The sequence below is a fragment of the Somniosus microcephalus genome, chromosome 14 (genome assembly GCF_052327205.1).
Source record: "Somniosus microcephalus isolate GS21.2 chromosome 14, FLI_Smic_1.0, whole genome shotgun sequence".
NCBI lineage: Eukaryota > Metazoa > Chordata > Chondrichthyes > Squaliformes > Somniosidae > Somniosus > Somniosus microcephalus.
The window spans coordinates 17,651,451-17,666,853 of NC_141000.1; the positions used below are offsets into that span (position 1 = coordinate 17,651,451).

The window sequence follows — 15,403 nt, forward strand, 5'->3', positions numbered from 1 at the left end:
AGAGGATCAGCAAGCTTGAGGCTTGGGCCGAGCAGTACCAATGGAGGCCAGAAACGCATGCTGCCTGCACATAATGCAGACAGGTGGCAACTATGGATGTTGATGCTTCCATCCTATTAGATTAACTAATGTTCTCATTAAGAGTGCACTGGGCTCTAACACTGTTATTTTCCATGTTTTAGAGGAGGAACTGTTTGCCGAATCTGGAATGGTGTATTAAAGTTCAGGAAAACAACCAAGGATTGAATAAGGGCGAAAACAGTAAATGCTGTCCAGCTGTTTCAGAGTGATATTTTTATTACATGAATGACCAAAGCTGCTATTATATTAAGAGTAATTATGTATGTATTGAGTTTGTGTGTTTGCACAGATTTAGTTTGACATATGTGTAGCACTGAAGCCATCACAGTCCTTAGGTACAGCATGTGTATTGTGTATGCTCAGTAACACTGAGAATCATTGTGGAATACTCAAGTCACATAGCGGGTGTCTGCAGGATCCGGGATTAGAAAACGATCTAAGAGCAGCTAACCCCCCCTCAAACTTGAAGCTGACTCATTCTGACAAGTCCTATTGCCTCCTTCAGTTCAACAGCCTTATGAGATCACTCGGTGCCAATTTATTATATCTCCCTCTTCCCATTCCATTATAAGCAGCACCCTAACATGCCATGGCTTTTGAATTACTGGTTTCATTTTTAATTAAAGAACAGATTGTGTATTTTGACCAATAAATCAAGAGTTGGTTTCCTGGATGCAATCAACAGCAAGGGACCTTTCATCGCAAACAAATAAAATGATTTTAAGATTTGTATTTAATTTAACTATGCAAATTGATCATTGAATCTGTACACTGTTTAACTGAATTTATGGAAGAAGCATTGCTTTTATTCTGCTTAAACAATCGCATTTGCCAATTGACTCACAGGAGCCATTATTTCATTTGGCCTGAGAAAGGTGATAATTGAGCTTCTCGAGTGGATGGATTCAACATCGAAAGGATTGTCTTTTAGTTATTTTTGAAATTTTGGCCAGTGATCAAACAAAAGCAACTCCATGTGACGGCTAGCCTGAGCAATAAGTTATGATGCCAATACAGAAACTATCATGCTGGATTTTCCTGTCAGAAAAAGAAAATCTTTTTTCAAACAGTGATCAGAATCTTTTATATTCTTCTGCAGCTATTCTAATGAAGGGTAATTATCTGATTAAGGACTATTTTATTGTATGTATAGATATATTCTGCTTTTAGTATTTGGTGAATTTATCTAATTGTAAATAAACATATTACTTGATGTAGTCTGGGAATAATTACTGCTATCACCATAGGAACAGTAGGTGGTCATTCAGCCCCTCGAGCCTGTTCCGCCAATCAGTTAGATCATGGCTGATCTGTATCTTAACTCCATCTACCTGCCTTGGTTCTGTAACCCTTGCCTATCAAAAAATCTATCAATTTGAAATTTTCAATTGACCTCCAGCCTCAACAGCTTTTTGGGGGAAGAGTTTCAGATTTCCACTACCCTGTGTGTGAAGAAGTGTGCTTTCTGACATCACTGCTGAACAGCCTAGCTCGAATTTTAAAGTTCTGCCCCCTTGTTCTGGACTCTCCACACCAGAGGAAATAGTTTCTCCCTGTCGACCCGATCAAATCCTAGGGTCCTCAGATTGAAAACTATTGCACAATTGCTTTCCTGATGGGAGAGAGAGGAGGCCAGGTCGTTGTGCTGTGGTTACAGCAGCTCAGTGACAAAGTTTGCATTCCCCCAGAGCTTTCTTAGAAAACTTTTATTGGCTTCTTCCTATTTGTACAAAATTCTTGGAACGGTTTAGAAACGCTGATTAAAAGTGCGAACCTTCAATTGTTGGTTGATATTTATTAAAATGGCTGCAAATTTCCACATCACTGATGTTTCTCACATTCAGAAGCAGAATCCATTTTGCACATAGTAGAGAATATTCGATCCATTCGATAATCTAGGGTGTTAGTATTTGTGTGTGAAACAATACTAGTTAATTAAAGCTTAAAATACAACTTTTTTGCAAAATGTTGCTGTGGACCTTAAACTGTCTTAATAGCCCCACAAGCCATGGTTAGTGTAGTGGGTAGAGTAACACTCACTGTATGTGCAACACTTTCAGCTCCATAAACTATGTGCCATGGTAGCTTATAGTACAGAAGGTGGTCAATTGGCCCACCGTGACTTTGTGCTTGCTCTTTGCTAGAATAATCGTAAACTAAACCTATTGTCCTGCTCTCTTTCCATATCTATGTATCTTCCTTTTGGGTGTAACCCAAAAATCAAAAGCTCATTTACATTTCCAGTGTCTCACTGGATCATTAAGACGCCCAACCAGCCACTTGCATCTAATCCAAAGAGAATCTACAAATTAAAAGCAGCCCCTACTCATGAAGTATATAAGGGCTACTTATAACTTACTGGGAATTCAGAAACAGATATCAGTGTGTCCCACAGCATTTTCTGTACATTAATGTTAATGACCTTCGTGCCTGAATTCCTGATGTACACAGTTGTGCACAACATATCATTGACCTTATAGAATCCCAATGAATTGGTGAAGCTATCAGTTAGTGTGGTGACACTTTCAACTCTGGGATTTGGGTTAGTATCCAGACCAGACAAACAGAATTTAGGTCTCCTCTGACAGTTCCGAAATAAAAAGGGCCATAATTTTGCATTAAATTAGGGATCGATCTCAGTGAGGCCATAAAAATACACGTTGGTTGTAATGTTTTGCACTAGTGCATTCTTCACGAGTTAGGCGTGTTGGGACAGAGGGAACTTTAGATATGGTTTAGTGAACATAATACAAAATTGAACCCCATCAACCTTTTATGCATCTATAAATTAGACTCTGCAGAAAAAGGACTTCTAATTCTAACTCACAAAATCAACATTACACAAAGTCATCTAGTTTTGAGATACATCTTTATTACATTGATGTCAGACACTGCAGCTATCAACCAAAACAGCAGCAGTCCTGGTCAGCTTACAGAACACGCTCGATTAGAAGCAACCTAACTAGTACAAGACAGTAAATATTAAATAAGTCATGGTAGGTAAATGATTCATTGTGGTTCATAAACTGCATATGTACGTATAAAATGGAGGGAAAATTCAAAAATCGTAAAAGGTCCTAATTTTCTTAATATGCAGTTTTGTTTAATTGAAGCTTGATCTCTTTTGAACCCGGCTTGCAGATCCCATATGAGAATGTACACGTTGGTTGTAGGCGGTGGTATAACAGATTCCAAGGGCTTTGTTCCTTTTAGGAGACAGATTTATACTTAATCCATGGGTTGGTGCCACGGACTTCGAATGCTGCACTGTTGCAGTAAATGCTGTTGGCTAGTTCATCTAGGGCTGGTTCAGGGTCAGTGGTGGCAAACTGGGCTGCTTCCTCCACCTCCTTCCTGACAGTAACATCAATTTCCTATAAAACAACACGGGTGTTACACGTCTGCAAGTGAAACACTCTGAACCACCAAGTAGTAGAAACATAGAAGATAGGAGCAGCAGTAGGCCATTCGGCCCCTCGAGCCTGTTCCGCCATTTAATGAGATCATGGCTGATCATCCAAATTCAGTACCCTGTCCCTGCTTTCTCCCCATATCCCTTGATCCCTTTAGCCTTAAGAAATATATCTAACTCCTTCTTGAATATATTTAATGAGTTGGCCTCAACTATCTTCTGTGGTAGAGAATTCCACAGGTTCACCACTCTCTGGGTGAAGAAATTCCTCCTCATCTCTGTCCTAAATGGCTTACCCCTTATGCTTAGACTGTGACCCCTGGTTCTGGACTCCCCCGCCATCGGGAACATCCTTTCTGCATCTAGTCTGTCTAGTCCTGTTAGAATTTTATAAGTTTCAATGAGATCCACTCTCATTCTTCTAAACTCTAGCGAATATGGTATGAAAGGGTAGAATCATCACTGGGGATAGACCCTTATTTCACTACACTCCTACATATTGAGGTGACATTGGTCTATGCCAGTAGCGCAAAATGGGCTCCGAGTGAATCCGGAGCCAGGGATGTCAATGCTAAAGAAAAATCGGTCACGGTGTAAAGCAGGCTGCCGATTAGCTACGAGCCTGTATCTCGCTAGTAGTGTAGACCAATTTCATCCCCATTACATCTACATACATGGAAGTTACTGTTTACAGTGCACAATTCTCATTTTTCCCCCCCCAAACGGTTTACTTAATTTTCTCCAAAATGAACAGTGTGCTGGAAATGCACAGGAGGTCAGACAGCATCCAAAAAAGACATGTTAACATTTCAGGTCACAGGCAAAAAGTTAATCTCTTTCAGGCGCTGACTGACCAGTTGTACCCGTCCAGTATTTTCACTTTTTGTTTCATGCAGCATTCACCCATTTTCTTTTTACTTCTGTTTAAAATCTAGCTTCAAAAAAGAGAGTCAGGTGCTCTTTCACAGATTTGAAAATTGAACTATTTGCACCTTCACAATGCAACTATTTGTCCCAGTTCTTTTTCTTTCTTAACCTCTTTCAAAGCAGCAGACTTTCCTGCTCCCGAATGTCTTTCCTTTGCTTCAGTTTATTCCACTTTCAGTTTTATAACACAATTTGTCATCTTTTCTCAATACCTAATCACCAATATCAGAGCTTGGTCCTCTGCCAACGGCTACACACATTACACCTCCCTTTGTCCCCCCGCCAATACCCAATGTGCACTTTCTAGCTGCAGTGACGGGATGGGGATGATGACTGAAAACCACGGCCAATTTTAACACAAAATTCTCTCAAAACCCATTAAACCACTTGGATACACAAAAGACCCAATAAGGAAGGTATCATTTTAAGCTACAGTAAACTCTTGTTTAAACGGCACTTAATCATCCGGAATTCTTTAATAACCGGCAAAATTCAGGAGTAGGTTTTGAGGCTTCCGCCCCAGAAGGAACGGGGCAGTAGTGTCCCGAAAATGGTGGGGAATGACTTACCACTTGTTCCCGCCGTTGCTGCAATCTTCCCCGCACAGTATCAGCTGGCCCTCCAGCCAAGGAGGAACACAAAGGGAAGTTTTACTGTATATTTGTGGGGCCAGAATAAGCAGGTTTGCTCCTTCAGCTTTTAAAAAAGCAGCTTGGGCCATTGCCACTCCATGTCCCACCTCCCCTCCGGAGTTCGGAACACCCCCACAGAATTACCTCCTTCTGGTCTGAGGTCGGCCGATAAATAAATTGCCTCGGTAGGTATACCTCTCCGTTATCCGGAATTTTTAATCAACCGGCACCATCCCGGTCCCGTAGGTGCCGGATACGAAAGAGTTTACTGTACCTTGTTTCATCCTACCTCCAAGAACTAAAAGATCACTCAACAGACTGGTATAAAATGGAGAAAGGAGGCCTACTTCTGGGTCTTCATGTGTTAAGTGTGAAGCAGTAAACTGTCCTACCGAATTGCTGAATTAATCCTTGTCCATAGTAACACCTGCGTTTACATAGTGCCTTTCACATAAAAATCTCTCAAACCACTGTTTGAAGTGCAATGAGTTGTGTAGGCAAATATGACAACTATTCTGCACCAGGACTGTCCCACAAACAGCCATGAGCTGAACGAACAGTCAATATGCGTTATTTTAAAACCAAAGTCTTAACGCTCATGATCATTTGTCACATTCAAACCACCAGCAAAGCCAATGGACAGACACATACTTTCAGCTCTTCAATGTTGGACAGGTTATTGTTCAGCATCCTCTCCTTTAACATGGTAATGGGGTCACTTTTACTTCTTACTTCCTGGATTTCTTCTCGAGTACGGTAACTGCATGTATCAAAGTACAATCAGAAACATTTCTTTACAACATGCTGCAGAACACCAACTTTCTTTTCTCTGATATCTGGAACAACATCAGATCACATTGAAGAGAGGAATAATTTGGAGGACTTTTTAAAAAAAAGTTGCTCAATTCTTAATAATTATGAATGTCTTTGAACTTGGTTAAGTTAACCTTTCACTCATCAAGTTATTTTGTGAACATTAACCTGAGGAAATGAATACCAGTGGAGGAATAAGGTAGACTGTTGGGGAAGTGGAGCTCGTCAGCAGAGAGGGGGGGGGGGGGGGGGGAAGTACAGCAGATTAAAAATGGTACAATGCAGCAACAAAGCAGAAGAAATAACTGAGTGGAGATGGAAAGATAATCATGCGGACATTATTTGTGAGCTTGTCGAATTGCTTCATTTTCCACCTGGAATTAGAATATTCCAGCCCTGCCTGGGATAAGCATGGCACCCTAACATTAAAACAAATTTACTGCAGCAGTGAGAGAGATCTTTCGCTAAAGTAAAGGGGAAGTATGTTCTAATGAGATGTCCCATGATATTAAAGGAGTTATTTGTATGGGTGCCTTTCAGTTGTCCTTGATTATTTTTATACTTTAGAATTACTGGTTAGAGCGAGCCTGGGGGTAGTAGCTGTCTTGTACTGAACTTCCCTTCCTGTGATATATTTCATTCCATTATGAACAAGAACAGTGGGCTTGAAGTACAACTTTTAGATGTCATATTAAGGACTACTGTACAAAATGTCTGCTTACAGGCTTACTGCCTCCAAGTAGAAATTCAATATAGTAATAAAGTGTGACAAAAAGACACCAATAAATGGTAAGACTTGGAATGGTTAGGATTTGGAATGCACTGCCTGATGGGGTGGTGGAAAAAGATGCAATAGTAGCTTTCAAAAGGGTATTGGATAAATATTTGAAAGGGAAACAAATTGCAGGGATATGGGGAAAGGACGGGAGAGTGGGATTAACTGGATTGCTCTTCGAAAAAACCGGCACGACTTGATCGGCTGTGTTGATTCAGCAGAATACACTTCTCCTTTAAGAAAACAACTATAAAAGCACCAAGTACAAACAGCAGCATCACTGAACTTGATGTCGAGTACACTCGTTCTTGACACAAAATGTGTGGGATCAACCAGTTATCATAAACAAAACAGTACATTCTGCTACAAAATTACCGTGTGATTACATATCTCCTTCATTGTGAAGCTTCCGGTGCAATTTAAAGCGCTACCATCTGGAAGCTGACTTAACGGCCAAAAAATGTCAACTTCTGTCATTCAGCTGCATTTCAAAAACCTTACTGCTTATAAGCCTCAGTCCTCTACATTTCCCAAAATCTATAAACAGCATGCTTTCATGTCTGTAATTCTGCACTTCTGGCATGAAACAGCCATTGCATCTTGCTTCCGACACTGGACACGATTGTTGTTCATTCTAACTTCCCATCAGCCATTTCCTCCCCCAAACAAACAGAGGCATGGGAGAGAAAGTCTCCGCATACAAATCAGCAAAGGAAGAACCAATGACATGTATGGAATCCCTTGATGGTTCTGGCCTTGAACAAGTAACTCAATGTGTATATCTATGATTCACTGAGCATCCATTTTTGTATAAGGATATATCCTGGGCCAATACCCAACTATATCGCGTTCAGGTCCAACACATCATTACCTGATACCAGGATCGCTCATACTGTGTCCGTGATAACGATAAGTTTGCAGTTCCATCAAGATAGGGCCCTGGAGTTGAACAAAAGGTGTTAGAATTCAATGAACATAGCAACAGGCTGAATTACAAGCTATTCATAATATGATCATTCCAATACATCACCCCCCTCTATTATTGTTTTTTTTCCCTTTGCAATTCCCATTAAATATATACACCGCTCTTAATTTCCTCAGAATTCTAAGAATGTAAAATAATTCCCTTATAGAACAGCCTGACTTATTCCCCTAGGGCCAACTGCGAATTATCACAAGGTAAACCTGTAGTGAGTGAATGTCGCCAACTACAAAGTGCACTGGTTACTGGCATTCATCATTAAAACCAACCAGTAGCAAAAATGCAAGAATAAAACCACCTCTAGAAAATCTCTAGTACCATTTGAAAAGACACAGATGCATGGAGAGAGAATTCAAGGCAGTTATTGTATTTCAAGTGATGACAGCAATAAACTGGTCAGGTGGCATTCCTATGGTCCATGGTGCTGCTTGAATCCTTCAATGAGATGAATGCCTTGTACCTATCCCAGATACCCATTATGCTCTATATCTTCCTATGACATTATTCCATAGGGCATAATAGGCTCTCATAATCTCTAATGTATTGCAGACTTCCTTCTTTGTCATTTATTAGGAGTGTATTTGTTTTATCTCGACTACAGCAAGTTATAAAAAGTTACAGATGACAGTGGGCACGGTATAAGACTAAGTTAATCTCAACATTTATAAATCACTAGTTACAGATGACAGTGGGCATGGTACAAGACTAAGTTAATCTCAACATTTATAAATCACTAGTTACAGATGACAGTGGGCATGGTACAAGACTAAGTTAATCTCAACATTTATAAATCACTCAAGATTTATGTCCAAACCTCTGGAGCAATTCCCATCTTCATTACACACTCCTGAACGCTCACACTTCTATTATTTATTGCTGTATCACATATCCACTTTAATAGACTTTACTCGCATAAATAGCATTCTCTGAACTAAGCACATTTGTGGAAAACTAAAGTGTTCTTCACTGCTCTAACAATTGAACCATTTCTGACTAAAATATAAAGCAAAACTCACGCATTCCAGTAATGACTTTTTTTTTTAAAGCATTACCTTTCCAGACCTGCAGTGATCTGCTGCAAATTTTGTTGCTTCTCTGACACACAGCACATCCATGCCATCGATCTGTAAACAGATTTGTGTAAGATGGATTCATGTACGACACAGGTGCAACTGCAAAGATACCCTGAAGAGTCATCAAACAATAAATACATATTCTTTTTGTTCTATTTTTCTCCTATATTCTTTGTTCTCTCATTGTACCTTTGCCAGGAGACAGCAGCAGCCTGTTCCCAGGTCAGCGGCAGTGCTGCTTCTATCTACCAGTAATCTGCGCGATATGGCCAGCACTTCTAGGAACGGCACACGCTAGATGAAGAACAGCAGGCATGAGATGGCGCCCTGCTGCTTTGTGGCAGTGTGCTGCAGCACCAAGTATCTGCAGTGCCACACTGCCCCTTGCAATTAAAAAATAAACACGGCTTAAATAAACCAACTCACTTCTGTCCAGTAACAAGCAGCAGTCAAAAATTGTATAAAAGATATAAAAACATGCACAACACATTTACTTTGCACCATCGTTACCCAAGTCACGACTGAACGTAGTGGTAACTAGGATCTCTGCAAATAATACTAAATGGCATCAGTCAGCATTCACTCCCAGGTCTGTACTTCAATTCTCTCATCTCTAAACAAAGTATTTATGGGACAATCAAAAGTGTAAGTTTACCTCATTATTTGCTTGCAAGTTGTTGACATGTTTCAATCCAACAAAACTGCATTATTTAGGATACAGGCCTTATTTGTGTACATCTTCATTGTGGCTGAAAATATGACTAGACCCATCACTAAAAGTACTTGATACAGTTTGACGGTACCAAGGGAAGAGATGTCACAAGCACACTCTGCGAGTTCTATAATATTTTAATAAGCGTCATAGCTCAACAATGATCATCTTATTGAAAAATATAAAATGCGGTCAGGTAATTTAACTGTTCAGATAAAAAAGTCTTTTGTCACAGAGTCAATGACTCAAAGGAATTTCCCACATCTGGCGAGGCAGTGAGCTTAAATGAACGAAAAGCAAAAAGATGGGATTATAAATTTATACAATTGTTTGTACCTTTTAAAAAGAGCAGATAATATTTTACATGTCACAAACATGCTAATTTATCCCTTTTTTTAAAAATAAGACATTCTTTGCTTAGGATATTATTAGGGCGTTTATTTCCAGCACCAGATCTCTGATTGGTCATCTTGAAACAAGTTCCTAACCTTCCTCACACCCCAGTGTTTCTGACCTTTTCCCTCCCCAACAGGTTCCTGACCGCCCCACCCCCCCAATCAAGTTCCTGACCTTCTCCCCCTTGCCCAAGTTCCTGACCTTCTTCCCTTCCCCTTCCACCCCCACTCCCGCAGATTCCTGACCTTCTCCCCCTGCCCAAGATCCTATTCCCCAGCCCCCAGATTCCTGGCCATCTCCCCCTGCCCAAGTTCGACCGCCCTCACCAGGTTCCTGACCTCCTCCCCGTCTAAGTTCCTCCACACCCAGAGATTCCTGACCTCCCCCTGCCGCCCCACCCCAGGTTCCTGACCTACTCCCCCTGCCAGAGTTCCTGACCTCCCCGACCCCCCAACCCCGTTCTTCACCTTCTTCCCCCAAGTTCCTCTCTCCCCCCGCTCGCCCCCACCTCCGGTTCCTGACCTCCCCCTACCCAAGCTCCTCCCCACCCCCCAGGGTCCTGACCTTCTCCCTCGGCCCAAGTTCCTTCCCGCACCCACCCCGGGTTCATGGCCCCCCCCCCCCCCCCAAAGTTCCTGACCATCCCCCATCCTCCCCCAACCCCTCCATAGATGGGGCATTGTGTGTGGGTCACGGATTGTTAACAGGTTTATTGGGTATGAAGTGAATAGTGACAGTGTCATGACTTCCGGATTTCATTCCGTCCAATGATGTCACTTGCCACAGGCACCGAGCTTTGCGAGAAATCAACCAGGACTAGGGGGAGGAGAGAAAGAACGTGGTGCAGGTGTAAAGGGGGCGGGGTTAGAAGAACATGATCATTACCATCTGGATCACGTTCTCGCTCTCATCACCCCCCCACAAGACCTGAATCATGTTCTTCCCCCATCCCCACTGTGCTCTCTGTGCTCTTTATAACCTGCCCCCCCACCCAAAATCCCTGACCTCCTCTCCTCTCTGATTCTCTCTTCCGACCCGATTCGCCCTCTCCTTCCCATTCGCTCCTCTCCCTGCCACTCCGATCTCCTCCCCCCCACTCCGATCCCCTCCCCTCCCCCCACTCCGATCCCCTCCCCTCCCCCCCACCCCTCCCCACTCCGATCCCCTCCCCCCGATCCCCTCCCCCCCACTCCGATCCCCGCCCCGCCCCCTCTCCGATCCCCGCCCTTCCCCACCAACTCCGATCCCCTCCCCCTCACTCCGATCCCCTCCACGCCACTCCGATCCCCTCCCCTCCCCCCCACTCCGATCCCCTCCCCTCCCCCCCACTGCGATCCCCTCCCCTCCCCCCCCCACTGCGATCCCCTCCCCTCCCCCCACTCCGATCCCCTCCCCTCCCTCAAATCCCCTCCACTCCCCCCACTGCGATCCCCTCCCCTCCACTCCGATCCCCTCCCCTCCCTCAAATCCACTCCCTCAAATCCCCTCCCCTCCCCCCACTGCGATCCCCTCCCCTCCACCCCTCCCCTCCCTCAACTCCCCTCCCTCAAATCCCCTCCCCTCCCCCCCACTGCGATCCCCTCCCCTCCCCCCCGCTCCCGCCCCTCTCTCGCTCCCCCCCGCCCCCCTCCCTCTCTCGCTCCCCCCCGCCCCCCTCCCTCTCTCGCTCCCGCCCCCTCCCTCTCCCCTCCCTCTCTCGTTCCCCCCCTCTCGCTCCCCCCCCTCTCGCTCCCCCCCCGCTCCCGCCCCCCTCCCCCCCCGCTCCCCTCCCCCCCCGCTCCCCTCCCCCCCCGCTCCCCTCCCTCTCGCTCCCCCCCCTCCCCGCTCCCCTCCCTCTCTCGCTCCCCCCCGCTCCCGCCCCCCTCCCCCCCCGCTCCCCCCCCCGCTCCCGCACCCCTCCCTCTCTCGCTCCCCCCCACTCCCATCCCCTCCCTCTCGCTCCCCCCCACTCCCATTACCTCCCTCTCGCTCGCCTCCTTTCCGATCTCCTCCCTCTCTCTCCCCTCCTTCCGATCTCCTCTCTCTCCCCTCCTTCCGATCTCCTCTCTCTCCCCTCCTTCCGATCTCCTCTCTCCCCTCCTTCCGATCTCCTCTCTCTCCCCTCCTTCCGATCTCCTCTCTCTCCCCTCCTTCCGATCTCCTCTCTCTCCCCTCCTTCCGATCTCCTCTCTCTCCCCTCCTTCCGATCTCCTCTCTCTCCCCTCCTTCCGATCTCCTCTCTCTCCCCTCCTTCCGATCTCCTCTCTCTCCCCTCCTTCCGATCTCCTCTCTCTCCCCTCCTTCCGATCTCCTCTCTCTCCCCTCCTTCCGATCTCCTCTCTCCCCTCCTTCCGATCTCCTCTCTCCCCCCTCCTTCCGATCTCCTCTCTCCCCTCCTTCCGATCTCATCTCTCCCCTCCTTCCGATCTCATCTCTCCCCTCCTTCCGATCTCATCTCTCTCCCCTCCTTCCGATCTACTCTCTCTCCACCCCCCCCACTCCGATCTACTCTCTCTCCCCACCACTCCGATCTCATCTGCCTCACTCTCCCCCACCCTCCGATTCCCTCTCCACCCCCCACCTCCCTGATTCCCCCTCTCTCTTCCCCCCTAAGCCAGCACGGATCCAATGACATGCCTTCTCCCGCAGAACCATCTACAAGATGCACTGCGGCAACTCGCCAAGGCTTCTTCGGCAGCACCTCACAAACCCGTGACCTCTTCCACCTAGAAGGACAAGGGCAGTAGGCGCATGGGAACACCACCACCTCCAAGTTCCCCACCATCCTGACATGGAAGTATATCGCCGCTCGTTCATAGTCGCTGGGTTAAAATCCTGGAACTCCCTAACAGCACTGTAGGAGTACCTTCACCACACGGACTGCAGCGATTCAAGAGGGCGGCTCACCACCATCTTCTCAAGGGCAACTAGGGATGAGCAATAAATGCTGGCCTTGCCAACGATGCCCACATCCCATGAACAAATAAAAAAGCATGGCCTACTGCAGGCCACAACTGTGGGGTACTGCGCATGCGCGGCCGCAGTAACAGCGCGCATTCAGGAAGGGGCTCGGGTGCGCATGTGCAGCCCCGGGATATTGTGTGCATTCGCAGAAGGCCGTGCAAAATGTTCGTGCAGATAATCACTAATATTATTAGTGCCATTCTGTAATTTTAAGTGTAAACAGATATTGTGTATCAAAAATACTAGCTACAAATGGAATAACTGGTGACATCTCCAGTCTATTTATGAAAGAAATGACATGTACACTGCAAAGCAGATTGAATTGTTCCTTATTTATAATTTTTGCGCAGTATTCTTGAATGGGTCAGCATCTTACCCTCAGACCAGGGATGTAGTCACCTCTCTTGTAGTAGTCTGTGCTGGCTGCTGCTCTCTCCACAGAGGTACCCATGCCATACCTGTTGTTCTCGCAGATAAATATGCAGGGCAGCTTCCACAGCATGGCCATATTGTAGGTTTCAAAGATCTGACCCTAAAAGGTGAAGATTAATATAAATAATAAATAATGCAGTAGAAAAGATTACATTACAAAATAAGTGTTTGAATAAATCTTTCAGTGCCATTTTCCCTTCACTTCCACTGCCCCTCAAACCGTGTAACACCTCAGAAAATCCTACCCAATGGGAAGCCTCGGAAATTTAGGATGTAACCTATTAGCCCATAACCTATTAGCCCATCAAGCTCATTCTTTCAAAACTTGGCTAAAAAGCATAGATCAATATACACAGTATTTCACATTTAACAAAATGATTCTATGAGCCAGTGCATCTCTACAACCCAGCCTCACTGGTCATTGTCCCAAAACAATGCTGTGGTGCAAGTCAAGCACCAACGGCTCTCTTACACCCGATGTGTCCAGGTTTCCATGTTCCTGGCTGTATAGATGTGTACTTATAGAACCTCATAGCCACACAACCGTGTTTAAGGATTCCAATAATTTGCATATACCTCAAGTTACTGACACGAGCACATCTTGTTTTCTGATTTAAGATTCGTCAACTACCGAGGCAACAGCACTAAAAACAGCCTTTCCAAACCTCCAGGTTCACAAAATTTACACGGCAAATCAAGAAAAATTAGCACCGAGTTGCTTGGGCTGCACGGACTGTACATCAGGCTTGGGCCCAGAGATTGGACACTCCTGCCTTCCACTCTGCTTATACAGTCATTTGGAAACTGGAGATGTTTATATTTTATGAACATTCTGGTTTACAATTGACAGTATAAATCCATCTGATGCATTCTAAAATGGCTCAAAGCAGCCTGTACCAGATCAACAGAATAAGTGAAAGTAGCTGCAGCATCCTCTTCTTCTTAGGCAGTCCCTCGGAACCGAGGATGACTTGCTTCCACATTAAAAATGAGTTCTCAGGTGACTGATGAGTCCAATGTGGGACCTACAGTCTCTGTCACAGGTGGGGCAGACGGTGGTTGAAGGGGTGGGTGGGGTGCTTGGGTTGACGTGCACTCCTTGCGCTGCCTGCGCTTGGCTTCCGCTTGCTCCCGGCGAAGAGACTCGAGGTGTTCGGCGCCTTCCCGGATGCTTCTCCTCCACTTTGTGCGGTCTTGGGCCAGGGATTCCCAGGTGTCGATGGGGATGTTACACTTTTTCAAGAAGGCTTTGAGGGTGTCCTTGAAACGTTTCCTCTGTCCACCTGGGGCTCTCTTGCCCCAGGTGGGCATTCTAAAATGGCTGAAAGCAGCTTGTACCAGATCAACAGAATTAGTGGAAGTAGCTGCAGCATAACAGTTTGCTGGCGTTAGATCTCCTTGCATATTACACAGTCAAAGCTGAATTCAGACACTTTTGGTTTGACTGCCAATCCCAGCAAAATCTCCACACTCTCATATCCAGACAACATTGACCCAAAATTTGCGATCGGAGGCTTCCCGCGGGCGGATGCCTCCAAACTGTAAAAAAATCTACGAATTTACCTGGTGGTCTGGGAGGTACGGAGGTTTGCGATCTTGGGCCTCTCCGGGTACGTGCGGGCAGAGGCCCACGCATCCCAGGGGCGCAGGCGGTTCGCAAGCACCCCTGGGATCACGAGGGTCAGCGCACCCAATAAAAGGGAATCCCCATTCATGCTTACGGGAGATCCGTACGTACGGAACTCCCATAAGTATGAATGGGAATCACTTAAAAAATACACAAACACATGAAATAAATTTTTAAAAATTATATATTTAAAATGCCATTTAATTAAATATTTTAAACAAAAATTAAATTTTTTGAAATTTTTTAAAATATGTTTTAACGGGGCTAAAAATAAACTTACTTTATTGGACAGGGTTTTTAATGTATAAATGAGTGATAACATTTTACTTTTCTATTCTTTAAAACTCTTATGCTGGTAAAAGCAGGCCTTACGCCTGCTTTTACCAGGCATAAGAGTTTCACGGGCATTCAGCGGGCAGAAGTTGGGCAAATAGCACAACTCTCCACCCGTAGAGGCCCTTCCCCCGGGGCTGTGGAGGATCTGTCAAGAGAATTCTTGACAGATCGCAAGTTCCGGGTTTTAGCGCATGCACTTCGCACGCCTACACCCGGAACTTGCGCAGTCCCTACGGGCGCATACACACCTCGTATGCACCCG

The 15,403-nt window shown here is 45.3% G+C and overlaps 2 protein-coding genes across 4 annotated transcripts in view; one reads left to right on the plus strand and one right to left on the minus strand.

The window, feature by feature from the left end:
* The window catches only part of map3k15 (mitogen-activated protein kinase kinase kinase 15), a 272,382-nt gene extending 270,521 nt beyond the window's left edge, over nucleotides 1-1,861 (plus strand). For all 3 annotated transcript variants that reach the window (XM_086006303.1, XM_086006302.1, XM_086006304.1), the window contains one exon: nucleotides 183-1,861. In XM_086006303.1, the coding sequence (XP_085862429.1) occupies nucleotides 183-290 (108 nt within the window). In that variant the 3' untranslated portion in view covers nucleotides 291-1,861. The remainder of the gene's footprint in view (nucleotides 1-182) is intronic.
* Nucleotides 1,862-2,933: 1,072 nt separating this feature from the next.
* The window catches only part of LOC147107357 (pyruvate dehydrogenase E1 component subunit alpha, mitochondrial-like), a 36,675-nt gene continuing 24,205 nt past the window's right edge, over nucleotides 2,934-15,403 (minus strand). The window contains exons 7-11 of the mRNA XM_086006305.1: nucleotides 13,123-13,278; nucleotides 8,675-8,746; nucleotides 7,512-7,579; nucleotides 5,704-5,812; nucleotides 2,934-3,455 (exon numbers count right to left, since the gene is read on the minus strand). Of these exons, the coding sequence (XP_085862431.1) occupies nucleotides 3,291-3,455; nucleotides 5,704-5,812; nucleotides 7,512-7,579; nucleotides 8,675-8,746; nucleotides 13,123-13,278 (570 nt within the window). The 3' untranslated portion in view covers nucleotides 2,934-3,290. The remainder of the gene's footprint in view (nucleotides 3,456-5,703; nucleotides 5,813-7,511; nucleotides 7,580-8,674; nucleotides 8,747-13,122; nucleotides 13,279-15,403) is intronic.